Source organism: Convolutriloba macropyga, unplaced genomic scaffold, assembly GCF_964194025.1.
Source record: "Convolutriloba macropyga unplaced genomic scaffold, txConMacr16.3 SCAFFOLD_971, whole genome shotgun sequence".
Lineage (NCBI taxonomy): Eukaryota > Metazoa > Xenacoelomorpha > Acoela > Convolutidae > Convolutriloba > Convolutriloba macropyga.
In genome coordinates, this window is record NW_027453611.1 from 20,955 (window position 1) to 43,856 (window position 22,902).

The following is a 22,902-nucleotide window of genomic DNA, read 5'->3' on the forward strand; positions in this document are numbered from 1 at the left end:
TTAGAATCTTTTTTTCTAGACAAATTGCCATATAGCTTCAGTAACTTTTTCCTAGACCAGTGAAAATTAGAGTTGTTGTATAGGGTAAGGAGTTACAACTCAAAATAGTTATTTTCGCACCTACCAATTTTTTATAAAAAAATTTCAACTAATTACTTCTCAAGCCCATCAGAGCGACTTAAAGCTGGTTTACCCTGAGAAACTGAAAACATTTTCTAACTCTTTTTTACTTTGAAAAAGCCTTGAGATTATGTTTTTAATGAGAAAATGTAATTTTTCTCGGAAAAGAAAAAACTGAGATGTTTTCTGAGCCATAATTTAATTGAGTTTGTATTACTATAAACAATTCTATGTCTTCTAATCAAAAACAGACTTCAATTTTCTCTATTATAAGTAAGAACACAAAAAAAATTAATTCTTTAATTTTTGGTTTTCTATTCGGTTCCCTTTCGTTCCCAAATCAAATATATATAATTCGTGCAGTTTTTGGCAAACAAATTTTTAGCTCCTGATAGGCTCCCGGCTCAAAAACTTACCAGCGCATTGTAAATACTTAGAACAGACCTTTTTCTAAATTTGTTTTTATTTAATCTAATTTTAAAGAAAAAAATGTCTGCTTTTTTTCCGATTGGCTATCAAAGATAGTGCTAGCTTGCAAAACATCAAAGAAAATCTCGAATAAAATTTATGGCCAATATGTTTCAGACATTCTATTCTATGAGGCCAATACAAAAATTAGCGACCCGTTTTTTTTTAATGGAGATACAGCTCTCTGCCCAAAAACTTTTTTTCAATGCAAAACAAAGTGTTTGGAAAGTCAAATGAAAAGAGCACTACAGATCCTCAATGTTGCTACAATTTCTATCACGGTGCATCACAAGGTATTTCAGAAATTACTATTTTTTCAATGAGGAAAATTTCCAGTATAGCGTTCTTTCTCATTATTGATTCAAGTGCAAAACAAAGAAAATTTCTCCTATTAAAATCAAAGCTTGTAGATTATGGATAACCTGCCTATTCAATAAACAGGAATCAAAACAAATTGCAATGATAGAGAAATTGGCTTGATCCCCCATCATATGGAAGCAATTCAGCATGTAAAAACGGAGCCATTACGTTAACTACAACAAACGTCCTCAAAAAATTCATAAAAAATGTTGTTTTTTTTCTCAGAAACTAATTTAAACAGAGCTCTTTCTTACGCTATTTTTTAACTAGCTCTGCTTTATAATAAACTGTTCTATGTCTTCTCTTCGAAGCGTTACTTTCGTCATATCCGAACTAGAAAAAACTACAAAAATTATAACTTCATACTTGTTGAAATTTTATCGTTTTTTGTTCTCAAACCAAGTCTACGCTTTAATTATGTACAAATCGATTGTTTTTAATATGTGCCTCGATAAAAACAGCTCTTGCCATATATAAAATAAGAAAATTATTCGAGAGCCTGTCAAACGTGCCTTACAAGTTTAATTTCCAGTGATCTTTAACGGTTGAGATGTTCCAAATAAAACAATCTATGAGGCACAAAAAACCTTCAGTGGTCCATTCCTATCTTCATTTAGTTATATTGGTCTGCCTGTCGAAAAGAAGCAAAAATGGGAAATCAAAGAGGATCTAACGTTATGTACAGAAGAACTATAGTGCCTTTATATTGTCACAACTTCCTTTTTGAAGCATCACAGGAGAGCTTTTAAATATTTTTGAGCAAGTATTGCGAGAAAAAAGCTCTGTTTTCTCTGTTGAATCAGCAGGAAACAAAAAATTGTCCCATTATTAATGGAGTTTTTAGTTTACCATTATTTCTCGACTTTACGTCATTAGTGGATGGCAGATAATTAACAGATGACTAATAGAGGTGTGAAACTCCCTCACCTTTATCCATTTTTTATTTTTCTCGTCAAAGTACTAAAAATCATTTTTTTCTATAAAAGTCACAAATATATTTTGGTTGAGGTACACTTCTTTTAGACCAGCAAATTTTAGAGCCACAGTATTGGTTTCAAAAAATACAAGATTTAAAATTCTTCACAGCAATGACTGATATGTGTCTTGAAATTTCCTCAAATTACTTCTCAAGCCTATCAAAGTGAGCTGAAGCAAATGTAAAATGAAATTGAAATCTTTTGTAAACACATATTTACTTTCAAAAAATCTTTAGAATCACGGTTTTTTTTTTAAAAAAAAAATGATGCTATTTTCTCAGAATGTATTTTAAGCGTTGCTTTTTTTCATGCTGTACTTTACTTAAGTCTGCATTATTAAAAGTTTCTCCACGTCTTCAATTTTATAGACTCAATTCTTCTCACGTCTTCAATTCTTCTCTTCGATATGTGACTTTCGTCATCTCCGACCTAGATAAAATTAGAAAAAACATAATTTCATAATAGTTGAAATTTTATTGTTTTTTTTGTTCTCAAACCAATTCTATGCTTTCAGTGTGTACAAATTGATGGATGTTGTTTTTTGCCTCAGAAAAAATATCGCTTGCCATACATAAAGTGAGAAAAACATATATAATGTTTCTTTTGCTTCAAGTCATTGACTTTTCCTTATAAGAACAATTTTCTGCTTTTCTTTCGAGTGCTTGTCAAACGTGTCCTATAAATTTAAATTCCAGTGGTCTTTTATGGTTGAGATGTTCCAAATAAAAAAATATGAGGCACATAAACCTTTCAGTGGCCCCTCCTATCTTCATTTAGTTATATTGGTCTGCCTGTCAGAAAAAATGAAACAAAAATGGGAAATCAAAGAGGTTCTATTGTCAAGTACAGAAGAAATACAGTGCCTATATATTGTCACAACTTCCTTTTTGAAGGATCACAGGAATACTTTTAAATATTTTTGATAAAGTATTGCGAGGAAAGTTCTTTTTTCTCCGTTCAATCAGCAGAAACCAAAAAAATTGTCTCATTATTAATGGAGCTTGTAGTTTATCATTATCCCTTCTCGACTTTACGTCATTGGTGGATGGCAGATAATCAACAGATGGCTATTAGAAGTGTGAAATTCCCTCACCGTTATCCACTATTTGTTTTTCCCGCCAAAGTACCAAAGACCAGCATTGGTTAAAAATGTTACAAGCATTAAAATTCATCTTCGCATCGACTGATATTTTGCTTGAAGTTGCCTCCAATTACTTCTCAGGCCTATCATAGTGAGCTGAAGCAAATGTAAAATGAAACTTGAAAACTTTTATAACCTCATATTTACCTTCAAAAATTTTTAGAATTAGGTTTTTTATTTAAAAAAATGATGTTATTTTCTCAGAATGCGTTTAAAAATTTCTTTTTTTTCCAGGTTGTAATTTACTTAAGTCTGCATTTTTAAAAGTTTCTCTATGTCTTCTCTTCGAAAGGTGATTTTCCTCATCTCGTATGTGAATAAACATACAAAAATTAAAAGTTTATACATGTTGATTTTTTGCATATTTTTGTTCTCAATCCAAGTCTATACGCTTTTGCTGTGCAAAAAATGATGAATATTGTTAAGTTCCTGCAACAAAAAAATCTCAAGCCATTGTTAAAAGAGGAAAAGAAATTTTTGAATTTTTGATTCCTTCGTATTTTTAGAGACATTTTTTGCCCTTCTTTCGAGCGCCCTTCGAAAGTGCTCTTTAAAATTAAATTACAGTTATTTCCTATTAATAAAATGTTCCAAATAAAATACTCTATGAGGCCTATAAACCCTTCGGTGGCCCGTCTTAGCCTCATTTGGCTATATTGGTCTGCTTGTCAAAAGATTGAAAACAAAAATACGAAATTGGAGGTTTAAATATCAAATACAACAGATCTACTGCCATTTTGGAGGATCGCAGAATCGGTTGTATTAATTCTGATGATTTATTGTTACAAAAAGTTCTGTTTTCCTAATTGAATCAGCAGGAGACAAAAAATAATTTAATCTCATAATTATTGAAGCATGTGGATTATGAGTACTCTGTCAGTTCCTTGACGCCCATTTTTTGCCCAATAAAAAATGAAAATGTGTGTTTCTATATCCATTTAAGATCGATTTTGGAGCAAAATATTGTGGATCACAATTACATCTCAGTTTACTGAGAAATGCTTCAAGATTTTAGAGTGGGGGTAATTTTGATGATCATGAATTCCAATTTTTCTCATTGCCACTTTCGAACCACTTATCAAACCACTTTAGCAAACACTTTCCCACTCTTAAAACGTTTTTTGCGAAATTTTGGGGGATATCTGACAGCAGCCATACTATGTACCTCAACTAAAAAAGTTTGCGATTTTTTCGTTTTCTGCCCTTCTAACTTAATTGTTTCTGGTTTACAATTATAGGTTTTCTACAATTCTACAACAAAAAGGATCAAAATCAGCCTAATAGCCGTAGAAATTTTGCGGGTCCAGGCTCCGGTGCTGTTTTAAAAAAGCACAATTTGTAAGAGGTTCATAAACAAAACGTGGCGAATTCAAAACAAAATAGATCCAAAAGTAATACTCTAAAGGGAAAATCAAATTTAGGGATCATTAAATTAAATGCCTGAAAACCTGATACTCAAATAGTTTTTCCTCTGACGAGAAACGCGATTTTTCTTCCATCTGCGGACCTGGTCCCCATGAAAGGAAACGTCAATTTTAGGTGCAAACCACTCTCAGTTTTCATTTGACTGGGTTTTACAGCTATCTGTAAAATTCTACCGCCATTTTTAAAAGACATCTTTGCAATCTCTAAAATTGAATCTTTAGAATCACTTACAATTAAATCACGTGACATATCATCCATTCTTAGATCTGTTTGTGAGTCAAGGTTGAAAGAAAAATTTTGTACCGTTTAATTTAAACAAGTTACGAAAAAAGAAAGCAGAGGACAGTGGAATGGCCTATCGTTACCGGAGAGGAGTTGTTCTCATTTCACTAGGAAAGAGCTGGTTTTCCTTCACAACACAAACTACAAGCTGCCAAAAGTATATATTTTTTGAGCACTCACTGAAAGTATTTTTGGTGTTTGATGTAGTGTAGGTCAACAAATATTAGCTCAAATTGCTTCATATAAATATCATTGTAAAGCTCTTGTAATAAACTTCAACATTTCGTTTGATAATTTTATTAAAAATATACAATTATGTACTGCAGAAAGTTAAAAAAATTTAAGGTAAGTTAAGGTAATTTTACCTTAACACAGTTCAGGTAATTGTTTACCTTTAACTCAAGTTAAGGTAAAGTTAAGGTAGTTGTTACCTTAATTTTACCTTAACAAAAGTTTACCTTAACTGCGTTAAGGTAAATTTACCTGAACTTTTTTTAGTGTGTACCTTTTTGCAACTTGTATAATCAACCAAAGCGTTGAACGAGGCAGATAATGGTCTATGAAAACAATCTTTCGCCTTTACATCCCGGCTTTTAGTTCTTAAGAGTTTCATAATGATATTTTTGCAGGTTAAAGCAAAAACAACATGGGACTTTATGACACATCCTATAATCAGTATTTCAACATCATTAATAATATTACTGTTTTTGTGAATTCTAAATGTAAATTACAATGTTTTTTTTATTTGAGCATTAATTGAAACAAAACTGTGAACAAAAATTAAAGCTAGAAATATAAGGAGAAGAATTGGAAAAATGGAGAATCGCTAAATTTAACGGAGAGCAGCTTAAATTAAGGAAAAATATTTTTGATCATTTTCTCTCCCACGCTCAGCAAACCTTTTAGATATTTGAGCCCAATAGTACGCAAACAGATTTGCCACAAATTTGAGCAAAAATTTACAAAACTTAAAGAAATTTAGTGATTTACAACCTTCACATAATATTATGTCATATTCTGAGCTAAATTCAACTTCAAGAAGAATTTATCAGGACTCATGGAGACACCATATTTGACAAAAATAGCGTACGAAAAAAACTGTATCCAGAAAAGAAACTAAGAAAATGTGTTTCCTCTTATGGTCTCTCTCTTAATTGTATCACTTAATTGATTATGGTCTTGTCTTAAATGCTCGTAATTTCGAGCGCACAATGGACAGGCGTGCGCTCGAAATGGTCTGGACCAGGACAATTTCGAGCGCACACCTCGACCTGGGTCGGTATCGACTAGAAATTAAATGACATGAGGCCGGTGGATAACTTTGTCATAAGACCAGGTGACGCAGGGGGGGGGGGGGCAATATGGGAACCATTTTTTCTTAGCACATGTCTACAAAAAGAATTATATATTATCAATTGAAAAAAATATGAGGGAAGGCGCGCACTTGGTCAACCCACAGTTGTACTGCCAATGATGGTGTTGTCAAAGTACCCCAAATGTGGGGAGGGACTGTCCTACATGGGGGTGCTTTTCTTCAGACAGCTGTGCTATTGTGAGTCACGTGACAACAGATCCCCTGTCATGGGATGTGACTTGGTCAAGAATGGAAACAGAACTGCACTTCAGATGCATTTCCTGTCCTCCAAATCTGTTCATGCCAATTTCACCATTTTTAGTAAGCTCAGACAGACCTCACTACCCAAATAAATTCGAATTCGAATTCAAACTCAAATTGCCCAAAAAAAACACAATTCCAAATTAGATTAAAAATAATAAATCAGTATATTTTTCAGAGTAAAATTGGTATTCTGTTTTTTTTACCTGATTTTGATCTGTCCATTACTAATTTCATACAATTATCAGCTAAATAAACATTATTGTATATCTCTTGTCAGCCTAGAACTATTCTGTTCTAAACCTGTTTCAGCGCTGATTGTCGGTCACACCACAGGCATATTCACACCATTCTGCATCACACCACAGGCATATTCACACCATTCTGCATCACACCACAAGCATATTCACACAATTCTGCATCACACCACAGGCATATTCCCAACATTCTGCATCATACCACAGGCATATTCACACCATTCTGCATCACACCACAAGCATATTCCCACCATTCTGCATCACACCACAGGCATATTCCAACCATACTGCATCAAACCACAGGCATATCCCACCACACACACACATGCACAAGCACATGCAAACATGCACACACAAAGAGGCACACACACGCACACACACACGCGCGCACTGCGAAAAGTTAAAAACAATGTATTTTAGGCTGACAACATTTGCCAATTGAAAAGACGATGTCAAAGAAGTAAATATACTTAAAAAAGGTTAAACACAATGACAAATAAAACATTTGCAAATTACAATATGGGCAAATAGAAGTAAATACATTGCAAAATTGCAAAATGGCAACTTCATTTGCAAACTACAATACCTTGCAGTGGGCGAATAGAAGTAAATTACAGCAATGTAAAAGAAGTAAATTACAGCAATGTCAAATAGACATTGCCAAACTTCAAATACACCTGTAAAGGGACCCGGGAAATTGTAAATACACCTGTAAAGTGACCCGGGACATCGTGAGTACACCTGTTAATTGACCCGGAAGGTCGAGAACTTTCCTGCTATGATTATACAGTTATGCAAAAACACCCCGAACGCTCCCCGAACTCAACCCGAACGCACCCCGAACGAACCCCGAACGCGCCCCAGAAGGATCCCGAATTATCCTGTATCAGTGAAAGTAGCAGTATGCGCACAGTATGTAGTATGTATGTAGCTGTTTTGCTGTTTTAACTGGTAACGTGTGGTTACAGCAAAATGCATGCATTTTGCATGCTTTTCTGACATTCTCAGCATGTTTCAAAATTTTCGAATTTTTTACACTACTAATTTTACACTGAAATTATTCTGAGCAGTCTGAATAGCGGTTCTGTTTTTTTTCTGGGCATAATGACCATATTTTTTTATGTAAATAATGTAAATAAGCTGTTTCTGTACTAGTTTTACAAGATAATATGGAGATACTCAGGTTCAATACTGAAATACTGTGGGTGGTAAGCCCGGGTAGTAAGAAAAGATGAATATTTTTAGTTCCCTGTCTGCATTTTTCAGTCGTAGAATAATTAGTAGGTAAAAAATTTGCTCCCAAAGTGAATGCAAAATTTCAATGAAAGTTCAACACGTATCGCAATTAATTCAATCTGGAACTCGCATGAATAATGCTTCTGGTCTTCTCTGTTGCTAATTTCACTATAATTGTAAACCGAATAAATTGCGATTAAAAGATTTTTATTTATGTAATAAATTTATTTCAATTTCCAAAGCTAGGTTTTTTGCCAATTGTTATCCACCAAAATAACAGCTGACTCATGAAGTGCAATGGGTAATCTCATCTGACAAAATTCAATTTTCTTTGCATCGACTTTACAAATTCTTCCATCGCCAATAGAAATTATAGCAGCTTTTGGATACAAAATGTCATCAGACTAAACTAAATCTGAAAAAATTCTTTTCAGTAAAATTAATTTAGATTGCGGGCGAAGATAAGATAGGATAACTAAAGGTGATAAAAGCGCCACTGTAATTTAAGCAAATTAGTTTTTTTAAAAAAAGTTGAAATCAGCTGGTGTTAAAATTTCAAACTAAGAGTTCCATATTCAAATAATATTGTAGATTATTTTAGTAAAAAAGCAACAAAAAATATCCGCCGAGAGGAAATTGGAATTTATTCAGAAAATTAAAAAGCAAATTGAACAAGTTTTGGTTGTTGTTCGTAGCGGAGTTGATTTAAAATGTTACACTCTTGACTCACACTAAGTTCTCTACGAAAGTTGCAGCCGTTTTTATAGTTAGCAAGCGAGTTGACATTTGTCAGAGGGGAATTCACTTACACTTTCATTATTACCACCGTTGAGTAATTATTACTATATAACGGAAATGAGAATGTTGCTGGTTTATATCGTTAAGTAAAACCCTAGCCATATAGAAACTAATTAATTTGTGACGAATTAGTGACCAATTTTGGACGATTTGCCGGATATCTTTTTGCGTTTTCCGGACCTAATGGGGGCGTTTTATCATGATAAAACGCCCCATTAGGTCCGGAAAACGCAAAAAGATATCCGGCAAATCAGTGGGCCCCCGATCCTCTGGCTGCAGCCTTATTTCGCGCGTTTTCCGGACCTTTTTTGAGCGTTTTTTAGACTTGCCAAGTCTTGGCCAAGAGTTAGATTTAGACTGCCAAGTTTAAAAAGTGACATGATCATAGTTTTGAATCAGTAATGAAGCAAAACTTGTAATAAGACTTCCCAGGCTGAGGTCACAGGCTGAAAGTACGTATGTCCAGACCAAAACGAGAAAGACCACCAAGGGAGCGTCATGTGTTCTAAATTATACGGTCTCGAAAATTAACGCACAAAAATCTGGACGTAGGTATTTTTTAACGCACGAAAGTTTGGTCATAGGTACTTTCCGTGGGTTAAAATTAGAGTTAAAACTTATGAATTTATGTTTATGAATTGTATATTTTATGAGCACATTTTGAACTCTTATAGATTTGGACAACATTACTGGAGATGGGAACTCAGCTGAGATTCTGATAGATCTGACGGTGGGTTCAACCGAGTTTCCTCGATTATCCCCCGTCATCACTCAGCTTAAGAAACAAAGTTAGTAATACTTGATTCTTAATCGAAAACGTATAATTAGAACAGCTAGTTAAATACTTTGAGTTAAATTGGAATTGAATGTTTATAATGGTTACGTTCTGGAAGTTAGGGTCTTATATTTTCAGTCTGGCTCGCGTCACACAGCGACGTGCCGAGTATATATCAGCAAATGCGCTTTTTGCAATGTAATAGTGGATGATTTAACTTCAATTTCTGCAGGAACAGAGGTAAAAAAAGCTCTGAAGAAAATAGGTTAATGTGCTCAACTTCAGCTAAAAAGATTGAGAAGTGTTGAAAAATGGCTGAGTGTGGGAAAAAATTTAACGTTCTAGTATTGGGACAGGTATAAGAATAACAACCAGGATTTCAAAAATCTTTGGATCTTGTCAACAATCTCCCTTTTGCAAAAAGGGGTCTGTCGTACGTTGCTACATTTGTACGGGTACGAGAATATCGGATAACTTCCAACAGAATGGCTCTGATAGGAAAAGAAGACAGTTAAATTACCGTCTGAATCACAAAATAGATACAAAAAGTATGAAGAGCATTTAAAGTACGTTTAGCACAGTTGGGCAGACAAGGTCAAAATTTTGGATAAATGGCACAACGAGAATGATATAATAACGAATAAATGCTATTGTGATCCCCGGTTCGAGTGCAACCTACTCACCAAAACTCCACAACGACTGATGAATAATTAGCGAGCATAGAGTGAGAGCTAAATTTAGACGAAAGAAAAAATTTACATTTGAGTAATAGTGGTGAGGTACGAAAAGTAAAAAGTTCTCTGCTAATGTCAATGAGTTTGAAGGAGATAGGGAGAAATACCTGTAACGAGCAGAAAAAAAACATACAAAATAAGGTTATAATTGACATCACATACTAAGCCTCTCGACTCTGAGGCACTAGAAACATTCAGCAAGGTTCTTTGATGCGTTTGAGTGACCCGGGCTGCAGTGACTGCAATTTTTTTGAGTTTTGGAGATTCTCAATGGTGGCTGAATGTAGCGTACTCTAGATTACGAGTGATGAACGGCGGATCCTCTTAAGAATTTTCCTGTGTCATTATCTTCCTCGCGTTTGTCAAATGATTTACGCATGTATCCCAAAATTAGAGAACGATTGTTGAAACCGTTAAAAAATAAGTTTGCACAGTTTTTTTGTCCACTGGTCCTTGGGATCACCAAAAATGTGTCAACCTGAACAGGGATTTGTTTGCGTAACTTTTCCACTGAGTTACTTCTTTGTTTGGTATTTGAGATGTACACAAAATTGCTGTTCGGGGCATGTATTAACATAGCTAGAGCGTGACCCTCACGTTCAGCGTCTGGCTGGTTTCTCCAACACGACAAAAAATAGTCACTAGCATTTGTAAGGCTCTCTGTACTTTGGATATCTTGGTTTCCGTTGAAACAGGGTGAAATGGGTCGATGGGTGGCTGTTTGGAGCTGTGCAAAAATATTTTGCAATAACTTTTCTCTAGAAGATTCTTGGCGTGCTGTAGAAAAGTTCTTTCTGCAGACGTGCTAGTTTGACCAGCATGTCTCCTGAGTCTCCTTTTGACAATTGACAAAAAAGAGAGTGGGCTGCTCTTCCCACATTACAAACTGAGAGAAACCGTTATTGCTTAGGATCACTTCTGGAAAGTCGGTTTTATTGATTTTAAATAAATCCCGGGTCGAGGTGTCACCGCCATTCAACGCAAAATTATGAAAAATGAGCGGTGAATGCGGAAATTTTTGTAAGATAAGCGGTGAATGCGGTGAAATTACATAAATCAGGCGGTGAATGCGGTGAAATTACATAAATTCACCGCTTTACTTAGTGAACTGACATAAATTCAAAGCTTAGAAAAAAATGTTAAAATTGTGTGAGATCAACAAAGAATGCGGTGAAATTAATGGGGAGTAAGGGAGGAATTGTAACATTTACCCTCCCACTAAAACTACCCCTTAATCTTACATCATTTTGACATTCTTTTTCTAAGCGGTGAATTCATGTAATTTTACCACTAGAGTAAGCGGTGAACTTACAAAAATCACAACATTTCACCGCTAAAATATATATTTTCACCGCTAAAAATTGCAAATCTTACAAAAATTCACAGCGCATATTTTACAGATGGTAGAGTGAATGTGATTTATTTTCAAGACAGAATTACTAGTTGTTAGTGAGAGATGGCGCAGTGGCAGAAGAAGTGAATGACATGCAGGAGGCGAGGTTCGAGCCTTTGTAATAGCGATGAATTTACAAATTCTAGCGGTGAATTGTGGTAAAATTTTGTAAGATCAGCGCTTACTCTAGCGGCGGTGAACTTACATTATTTCACCGCATTTCACTGCAAAATTATGTACAAAATTTGCGGTGAAAAAACTAATTTTTCACCTCTTATCTTACATATTTTTGCAATTTTTTCTCGACCCCGGATCACAGTTGAGTCGATCTTGATACTGGTAGCAGGAAATTCGAGGACACTGTCCATGTGATTCTTCGAGAGTTTCTTGGGATCTACTTTGGCTATAACAATGCAACCATAGTGACGTTCGGGTTGTTTTTTTCGATATTGAGACAAATTGATTTCCGGGAACCGCGTTTTTCTTGTATCGTGTAACCGAGTCCAGGTGATGATTTCACAAAATGCGTTATTCTGTTTCCTATTACGTTGTGTCCTTGGAATCAGACAAGAAGACCATTGATCAGTTGCTTCATGCATTTGGATGAATTGATAGCGAGACGATTTAAACGAATAGCGAGATAATTTATAACCGGGATTGGAAAAAGACAGTTATGCCTACCGGAATATGGCACTGGGGGGTCAAAGTCATCTTCTCCAATCCTACCTGACACGTAAGGATTCGATGGAGAAGCACATAACTAATTCTGGCTGTTTTGGGTTTTGTTGACGTCAGGTAAAAAAACGTTCTCCTGATTTTTATTTCCATCCGTGTGATTGAATTTGACTTTGTACAGATTCTAATTTTTTACTGGTGACGTTAGCAAAAGTTTGAGAAAATACTATTGTTCGTGAGAGATGGCGCAGTGGCAGAAGAAGTGAAGGACATGCAGGAGGCGAGTGGTTCGAACCTTTGTAATAGCGGTGAATTTACATATTTTAGCGGTGAATTGTGGTGAATTTTTGTAAGATCAGCGCTTACTCTGGCGGTGAACTTACATAATTTCACCGCATTCACCGCATTTCACCGCAAAATTATGTACAAAATTTGCGGTAAAAAAACTAATTTTTGCAATTTTTTCTCCACCCGGGATCACAGTTGAGTCGATCTTGATACTGGTAGCAGGAAATTTGAGGACACTGTCTATTTGATTCTTCGAGAGTTTCGTGGGATCTACTTTGGCTATAACAATGCAACCATAGTGACATTCCGGTTGTTTTTTCGATATTGAGACAAATTGATTTCCGGGAACCGCGTTTTTCTTGTATCGTGTAACCGAGTCCAGGTGATTATTTCACAAAATGCGTTATTCTGTTTCCTATTACGTTGTGTCCTTGGAATCAGACAAGAAGACCATTGATCAGTTGCTTCATGCATTTGAATGAATTGATAGCGAGACGATTTAAACGAATAGAGAGATAATTTATAACCGGGATTGGATATAATTTATTATAATAATAATAATAATAATAATAATAATAATAATATTATTATTATTAATAATTTACAATTTATAATAATATTAAATTGATTATATTTTAATATTCAATGACATTAATGTTATGACCATTTTAAAATCATTTTACTTGCTGGCTTATTGGAACTGTGCTTTATCTAGGCGCATGTTGCTTAATTGATACGTCATTTTTTTCGAAAACAAATTTCTAGAAAGATTTAATATGTTTTTTTCAGAACCGAGAGCAATTGTCTCAACATGAATATATGCTAAACCTATCTACTGCTTTTAATGTATAACGATTATGTCCGTAATCATTTATAATGCATCAAAACAAAAATTAAATGTAATTCATCATTTGGTTCCAGGTATCTAGGAAGTGTGTTGATTTAGCATTTAGGGTCTGTAGTTTTTGAGCTCTTGCCAATAGATGTACAGGAAATGCATTCAGACGCCCTTGCTATCAAATTACGATTTAGAAAAGTTTGAGTCAGGCTCACTTTCCGTTGTATCGAGATTTTTCTTTTAATTGAATTAAAAATTAATTGATCGGCATCTGACCAACTATACTTAGATCTATTATTTTGTATTTTTATCATTAGATGTCATATTTGGAACGAATTTAAAACTTGGATGGACAAAACCCACATATGTTTTGAATTTTTTAATTTTTTGGGGCGCTGAATTGAGATAACAGATGTTTTAGAAACAAGAGTAGTTAAGCCATAGCTGTTATATCTGTTTTCTAACAATTTAAAACTTTGCATTGTGAAAAAACGCTTTGCTTAATTGACACGAAGATTTTCGGTATGTAGTTACTCGAGATATGCTCTTTCCAATAATTAATTTTCATTTTGACTCGATGTTTTTCTTGCTTTTTTGGCTGCTTTGGACAGAAAAGCTTTGTTCCACAGATTCCCTCTGTCAACATTTTCCCATCGAGCAATGCGCTCATTGATAAGTTTTTCGTTTTGGAACTTGTGTTTTCGACCTCCAAATGAAGCTGCGCGCAATATACATTTGGAAGAGGCAAAAATGTTTCTCCAGTTTTCGATATCTGTGGGGTTCGTATAACATTTTCTCCAAATCTCTGTTATGAACTTTGACCATCGCAGTCGAGCTTTAACAAGAACGTGTCTAATTGTGGGTACAAATGTTCTGGAAACAATTTCTAGGTCTGGTAGTGTGTTGTTTGTCAGGTAATCTTTTGAAGGCTGATTGGAATCACTGACCGGTTTGTCAATTTCCCCTTGAGCCGCACTTATTAGATTTGTAGACTTTGTGAGAGTAGTGTTCAGAGTTTTGCTCAAAAACTATGAAAAGTCCAGATTGACTTAGAATCGAAGACTCCGTCGTCTTTTGAGTTGCATCCCAAATAATGAATTTTAGTTTTGGAGCCTCTGAGTTCAATAACTGTGGTGCGATAAAGTCTTCCGTTTTTGTCAGGGAAAAAGACAGTTATGCCTACCGGAATATGGCACTGGGGGGTCAAAGTCATCTTCTCCAATCCTACCTGACACGTAAGGATTCGATGGAGAAGCACATAACTAATTCTGGCTGTTTTGGGTTTTGTTGACGTCAGGTAAAAAAACGTTCTCCTGATTTTTATTTCCATCCGTGTGATTGAATTTGACTTTGTACAGATTCTAATTTTTTACTGGTGACTTTAGCAAAAGTTTGAGAAAATACTATTGTTCATGAGAGATGGCGCAGTGGCAGAAGAAGTGAAGGACATGCAGGAGGCGAGAGGTTTGAACCTTTGTAATGGCGGTGAATTTACATATTTTAGCGGTGAATTGTGGTGAATTTTTGTAAGATCAGCGCTTACTCTAGCTGTGAACTTACATAATTTCACCGCATTCAACGCCTTTCACCGCAAAATTATGTACAAAATTTGCGGCAAAAAAACTAATTTTTGCAATTTTTTTTCCACCAGGGATCACAGTTGAGTCGATCTTGATACTGGCAGCAGGAAATTCGAGGAGACTGTCTATGTGATTCTTCGAGAGTTTCTTGGGATCTACTTTGGCTATAACAATGCAACCATAGTGACGTTCGGGTTGTGTTCTTTCGATATTGAGACAAATTGATTTCCGGGAACCGTGTTTATCTTGTTTCGTGTAACCGAGTCCAGGTGATGATTTCACAAAATGCGTTATTCTGTTTCCTGTTACGTTGTGTCCTTGGAATCAGACAAGAAGACCATTGATCAGTTGCTTCATGCATTTGAATGAAATGATAGCGAGACGATTTAAACAAATAGCGAGATAATTTATAACCGGGATTGGATATAATTTATAATAATAATAATAATAATAATAATAATAATAATAATAATAATAATAATAATAATAATAATAATAATAATAATAATAATATTAATAATAATAATAATAATAATAATAATAATAATAATAATAATAATAATAATAATAATAATAATAATAATAATAATAATAATAATAATATTATTATTATTATTTATAATTTACAATTTATAATAATATTAAATTGATTATATTTTAATATTCAATGACATTTATGTTATGACCATTTTAAAATCATTTTACTTGCTGGCTTATTGGAACTGTGCTTTATCTAGGCGCATGTTGCTTAATTGATACGTCGTTTTTTTCGAAAACAAATTTCTAGAAAGATTTAATATGGTTATTTCAGAACCGAGAGCAATTGTCTCAACATGAATATATGCTAAACCTATCTTCTGCTTTTAATGTATAACGATTATGTCCGTAATCATTTATAATGCATCTCAAAAAAAATTAAATGTAATTCAACATTTGATTCGAGGTATCTAGGAAGTGTGTTGTTTTAGCATTTAGGATCTGTAGATTTTGAGCTCTTGCCAATAGATGTACAGGAAATGCATTCAGACGCCCTTGCTGTCAAATTACAATTTAGAAAAGTTTGAGTCAGACTCACTTTCCGTTGTCTCGAGATTTTTCTTTTAATTGAAGTAAAAATTAATTGATGGGCATCTGACCAACTATACTTAGATCCAATATTTTGTATGTTTATAATTAAATGTCATATTTGGAACGAATTTAAAGCTTGGATGGACAAAACCCTCACATGTTTTGAATTTTTTAATTTTTTGGGACGCTGAATTGAGATAACAGATGTTTTAGGAACAAGAGTAGTTAAGCCATAGCTGTTATATCTGTTTTCTAACAATTAAAAACTTTGCATTGTGGAAAAACGCTTTGCTTAATTGACACGAAGATTTTCGGTATGTAGTTACTCGATATATGCTGTTTCCAATATTTTATTTTCATTTTGACTCGATGTTTTTCTTGCTTTTTTGGCTGCTTTGGACAGAATAGCTTTGTTCCACAGATTCCCTCTGTCAACATTTTCCCATCGAGCAATGCGCTCATTGATAAGTTTTTCGTTTTGGAACTTGTGTTTTCGACCTCCAAGTGAAGCTGCGCGCAATATACATTTGGAAGAGGCAAAAATGTTTCTCCAGTTTTCGATATCTTTGGGGTTCGTATAACATTTTCTCCAAATCTCTGTTATGAACTTTGACCATCGCAGTCAAGCTTTAACAAGAACGTGTCTAATTGCGGGTACAAATGTTCTGGAAACAATTTCTAGGTCTGGTAGTGTGTTGTTTGTCAGGTCATCATTTGAAGGCTGATTGGAATCACTGACCAGTTTGTCGATTTCCCCTTGAGCCGCACTCATTAGATTTGTTGACTTTGTGAGAGTAGTGTTCAGAGTTTTGCTCCAAAACTATGATAAGTCCAGATTGACTGAGAACCGAAGACTTCGGCGTCTTTTGAGTTGCATCTCAAATAATGAATTTTAGTTTTGGAGCCTCTGAGTTCAATAACTGTGGTCCGATAAAGTCTTCCGTTTTTGTCAGGGAAAAAGACAGTTATGCCTACCGGAACATGGCACTGGGGGTCAAAGTCGTCTTCTCCAATCCTCCTGACACGTAAGGATTCGATGGAGAAGCACATAACTAATTCTGGCTGTTTTGGGTTTTGTTGACGTCAGGTAAAAAAAAAACGTTCTTCTGATTTCTATTTCCATCCGTGTGATTGAATTTGAATTTGTACAGATTCTAATTTTTTACTGGTGACGTTAGCAAAAGTTTGAGAAAGTACTATTGTTCCTGAGAGATGGCGCAGTGGCACAAGAAGTGAAGGACATGCAGGAGGCGAGAGGTTCGAACCTTTGTAATGGCGGTGACTTTACATATTTTAACGGTGAATTGTGGTGATTTTTTGTAAGATCAGCGCTTACTCTAGCGGTGAACTTGCAAAATTTCACCGCATTCAACGCCTTTCACCTCAAAATTATGTACAAAATTTGCGGTAAAAAAACTAATTTTTGCAATTGTTTCTCCACCCGGGATCACAGTTGAGTCGATCTTGATACTGGTAGCAGGAAATTCGAGGAGACTGTCTATGTGATTCTTCGAGAGTTTCTTGGGATCTACTTTGGCTATAACAATGCAACCATAGTGACGTTCGAGTTGTTTTTTTTCGATATTGAGAAAAATTGATTTCCGGGAACAGCGTTTTTCTTGTATCGTGTAACCGAGTCCAGGTGATGATTTCACAAAATGCGTTATTCTGTTTCCTATTACGTTGTGTCCTTGGAATCAGACAATAAGACCATTGATCAGTTGCTTCATGCATTTGAATGAATTGATAGCGAGACGATTTAAACAAATAGCGAGATAATTTATAACCGGGATTGGATATAATTTACAATAATAATAATAATAATGATATTAATAATAATAATAATAAAAATATTATTATTATTATTATTTATAATTTACAATTTATAATAATATTAAATTGATTATATTTTAATATTCAATGACATTTATGTTATGACCATTTTAAAATCATTTTATTTGCTGGCTTATTGGAACTGTGCTTTATCTAGGCGCATGTTGCTTAATTGATACGTCGTTTTTTTTCGAAAACAAATTTCTAGAAAGATTTATTATGGTTATTTCAGAAACGAGAGCAATTGTCACAACATGAATATATGCGAAACCTATCTACTGCTTTTAATGTATAACGATTATGTCCGTAATCATTTATAATGCATCTCAACCAAAATTAAATGTAATTCATTATTTGGTTCCAGGTATCCAGGAAGTGTGTTGATTTAGCATTTAGGGTTTTCGAGCTCTTGCCAATAGATGTACAGGAAACGCGTTCAGACGCCCTTGCTATCAAATTACAATTTAGAAAAGTTTGAGTCAGACTCACTTTCCGTTGTCTCGAGATTTTTCTTTTAATTGAATTAAAAATTAATTTTTTGTGGTGCTGAATTGAGATAACAGATGTTTTAGAAACAAGAGTAGTTAAGCCATAGCTGTTATATCTGTTTTCTAACAATTTAAAACTTTGCATTGTGAAAAAACGCTTTGCTTAATTGACACGAAGATTTTCAGTATGTAGTTACTCGAGATATGCTCTTTCCAATATTTTATTTCCATTTTGACTCGATGTTTTTCTTGCTTTTTGGCTGCTTTGGACAGAATAGCTTTGTTCCACAGATTCCCTCTGTCAACATTTTCCCATCGAGCAATGCGCTCATTGATAAGTTTTTCGTTTTGGAACTTGTGTTTTCGACCTCCAAGTGAAGCTGCGCGCAATATACATTTGGAAGAGGCAAAAATGTTTCTCCAGTTTTCGATATCTGTGGGGTTCGTATAACATTTTCTCCAAATCTCTGTTATGAACTTTGACCATCGCAGTCGAGCTTTAACAAAAACGTGTCTAATTGTGGGTACAAATGTTCTGGAAACAATTTCTAGGTCTGGTAGTGTGTTGTTTGTCAGGTCATCAATTGAAGGCTGATTGGAATCACTGACCAGTTTGTCAATTTCCCCTTGAGCCGCACTCATTAGATTTGTTGACTTAGTGAGATTAGTGTTCATAGTTTTGCTCCAAAACTATGATAAGTCCAGATTGACTTGGAATCGAAGACTTCGTCGTCTTTTGAGTTGCATCCCAAAAAATGAATTTTAGTTTTGGAGCCTCTGAATTCAATAACTGTGGTGCGATAAAGTCTTCCTTTTTTGTCGGGGAAAAAGACAATTATGCCTACCGAAATATGGCACTGGGGGTCAAAGTCATCTTCTCCAATCCTACCCGAAACGTAAAGATTCAATAGGGAAGCACATAACTAATTCTGGCTGTTTTGGGTTTTGTTGACGTCAGGTAAAAAAAAACGTTCTCCTGATTTCTATTTTCATTTGTGTGATTGAATTTGACTTTGTACAGATTCTAATTTTTTACTGGTGACGTTAGCAAAAGTTTGAGAAAGTACTATTGTTCGTGAGAGATGGCGCAGTGGCAGAAGAAGTGAAGGACATGCAGGAGGCGAGAGGTTCGAACCGTTGTAATAGCGGTGAATTTACATATTTTAGCGGTGAATTGTGGTGAATTTTTGTAAGATCAGCGCTTACTCTAGCGGTGAACATACATAATTTCACCGCATTCACCGCATTTCACCGCAATATTATGTACAAAATTTGCGGTAAAAAAACTAATTTTTGCAATTTTTTCTCCACCCGGGATCACAGTTGAGTCGATCTTGATACTGGTAGCAGGAAATTCAAGGAGACTGTCTATGTGATTCTTCGAGAGTTTCTTGGGATCTACTTTGGCTATAACAATGCAACCATAGTGACGTTCGGGTTGTTTTTTTCGATATTGAGACAAATTGATTTCCGGGAACCGCGTTTTTTTTGTATCGTGTAACGGAGTCCAGGTGATGATTTCACAAAATGCGTTATTCTGTTTCCTATTACGTTGTGTCCTTGGAATCAGACAAGAAGACCATTGATCAGTTGCTTCATGCATTTGAATGAATTGATAGCGAGACGATTTAAACGAATAGCGAGATAATTTATAGCCGGGATTGGATATAATTTATAATAATAATAATAATAATAATGATATTATTATTATTATTATTATTATTATTATTATTATTATTATTATTATTTAGAATTTACAATTTATAATAATATTAAATTGATTATACTTTAATATTCAATGACATTTATGTTATGACCATTTTAAAATCATTTTACTTGCTGGCTTATTGGAACTGAGCTTTATCTAGGCGCATGTTGCTTATTTGATACATCGTTTTTTTCGAAAACAAATTTCTAGAAAGATTTAATATGGTTATTTCAGAAACGAGAGCAATTGTCACAACATGAATATATGCGAAACCTATCTACTGCTTTTAATGTATAACGATTATGTCCGTAATCATTTATAATGCATCTCAACAAAAATTAAATGTAATTCATCATTTGGTTCCAGGTAGGTAGCTAGGAAGTGTGTTGATTTAGCATTTAGGGTCTGTAGTTTTCGAGCTCTTGCCAATAGATGTACAGGAAACGCATTCAGACGCCCTTGCTATCAAATTACAATTTAGAAAAGTTTGAGTCAGACTCACTTTCCGTTGTCTCGAGATTTTTCTTTTAATTGAATTAAAAATTAATTGATGGGCATCTGACCAACTATACTTAGATCCATTATTTTGTATGTTTATAATTAGATGTCATATTTGGAACGAATTTAAAGCTTGGATGGACAAAACCCACACATGTTTTGAATTTTTTAATTTTTTGGGGCGCTGAATTGAGATAACAGATGTTTTAGAAACAAGAGTAGTTAAGCCATAGCTGTTATATCTGTTTTCTAACAATTTAAAACTTTGCATTGTGAAAAAACGCTTTGCTTAATTGACACGAAGATTTTCGGTATGTAGTTACTCGAGATATGCTCTTTCCAATATTTTATTTTCATTTTGACTCGATGTTTTTCTTGCTTTTTTGGCTGCTTTGGACAGAGTAGCTTTGTTCCACAGATTCCCTCTGTCAACATTTTCCCATCGAGCAATGCGCTCATTGATAAGTTTTTCGTTTTGGAACTTGTGTTTTCGACCTCCAAGTGAAGCTGCGCGCAATATACGGTGGGAAGAGGCAAAAATGTTTCTCCAGTTTTCGATATCTGTGGGGAACGTATAACATTTTCTCCAAATCTCTTTTATGAACTTTGACCATCGCAGTCGAGCTTTAACAAGAACGTGTCTAATTGTGGGTACAAATGTTCTGGAAACAATTTCTAGGTCTGGTAGTGTGTTGTTTGTCAGGTCATCATTTGAAGGCTGATTGGAATCACTGACCAGTTTGTCAATTTCCCCTTGAGCCGCACTCATTAGATTTGTTGACTTTGTGAGAGTAGTGTTCAGAGTTTTGCTCCAAAACTATGATAAGTCCAGATTGACTGAGAACCGAAGACTTCGGCGTCTTTTGAGTTGCATCTCAAATAATGAATTTTAGTTTTGGAGCCTCTGAGTTCAATAACTGTGGTGCGATAAAGTCTTCCGTTTTTGTCAGGGAAAAAGACAGTTATGCATACCGGAATATGGTACTGGGTGTCAAAGTTATCTTCTCCAATCCTACCCGACACGTAAGGATTCGACGGAGAAGCACATAACTAATTCTGGCTGTTTTGGGTTTTGTTGACGTCAGGTAAAAAAACGTTCTCCTGATTTCTATTTCCATCCGTGTGATTGAATTTGACTTTGTACAGGTTCTAATTTCTTACTGGTGACGTTAGCAAAAGTTTGAGAAAGTACTATTGTTCGTGAGAGATGGTGCAGTGGCAGAAGAAGTGAAGGACATGCAGGAGGCGAGACGTTCGGACCTTTGTAATGGCGGTGAATTTACATATTTTAGCGGTGAATTGTGGTGATTTTTTGTAAGATCAGCGCTTACTCTAGCGGTGAACTTACATAAATTCACCGCATTCAACGCATTTCACCGCAAAATTATGTACAAAATTTGCGGTAAAAAAACTAGTTTTTGCAATTGTTTCTCCACCCGGGATCACAGTTGAGTCGATCTTGATACTGGTAGCAAGAAATTCGAAGAGACTGTCTATGTGATTCTTCTAGAGTTTCTTGGGATCTACTTTGGCTATAACAATGCAACCATAGTGACGTTCGGGTTGTTTTTTTCGATACTGAGACAAATTGTTTTCCGGGAACCGCGTTTTTCTTGTATCGTGTAACCGAGTCCAGGTGATGATTTCACAAAATGAGTTATTCTGTTTCCTATTACGTTGTGTCCTTGGAATCAGTCAAGAAGAACATTGATCAGTTGCTTCATGCATTTGAATGAATTGATAGCGAGACGATTTAAACGAATAGCGAGATAATTTATAACCGGGACTGGATATAATTTATAATAATAATAATAATAATAATAATAATAATAATAATAATAATAATAATAATAATAATAATAATAATAATAATAATAATAATAATAATAATAATAATAATAATAGTAATAATAATAATAATAATAATAATAATAATATTATTATTATTATTATTTATAATTTACAATTTATAATAATATTAAATTGATTATATTTTGATATTCAATGACATTTATGTTATGACCATTTTAAAATCATTTTACTTGCTGGCTTATTGGAACTGTGCTTTATCTAGGCGCATGTTGCTTAATTGATACGTCGTTTTTTTCTAAAACAAATTTCTAGAAAGATTTAATATGGTTATTTCAGAACCGAGAGCAATTGTCTCAACATGAATATATGCTAAACCTATCTACTGCTTTTATTGTATAACGATTATGTCCGTAATCATTTATAATGCATCTCAACAAAAATTAAATGTAATTCAACATTTGATTCCAGGTATCTAGGAAGTGTGTTGGTTTAGCATTTAGGGTCTGTAGTTTTTGAGCTCTTGCCAATAGATG

At 34.6% G+C, this 22,902-nt stretch overlaps 1 protein-coding gene across 1 annotated transcript; it reads left to right on the plus strand.

Annotated features, from left to right (window-relative positions):
• Positions 1-6,236: 6,236 nt before the first annotated feature.
• Positions 6,237-9,467, plus strand: LOC142358414 (uncharacterized; the record flags this gene model as incomplete). The annotated part of the gene is made up of 2 exons (XM_075409815.1): positions 6,237-6,448; positions 9,354-9,467. Coding segments are annotated over exons 1-2 (319 nt in total), but the record flags the coding sequence as incomplete, so codon positions are not given.
• Positions 9,468-22,902: the final 13,435 nt, after the last annotated feature.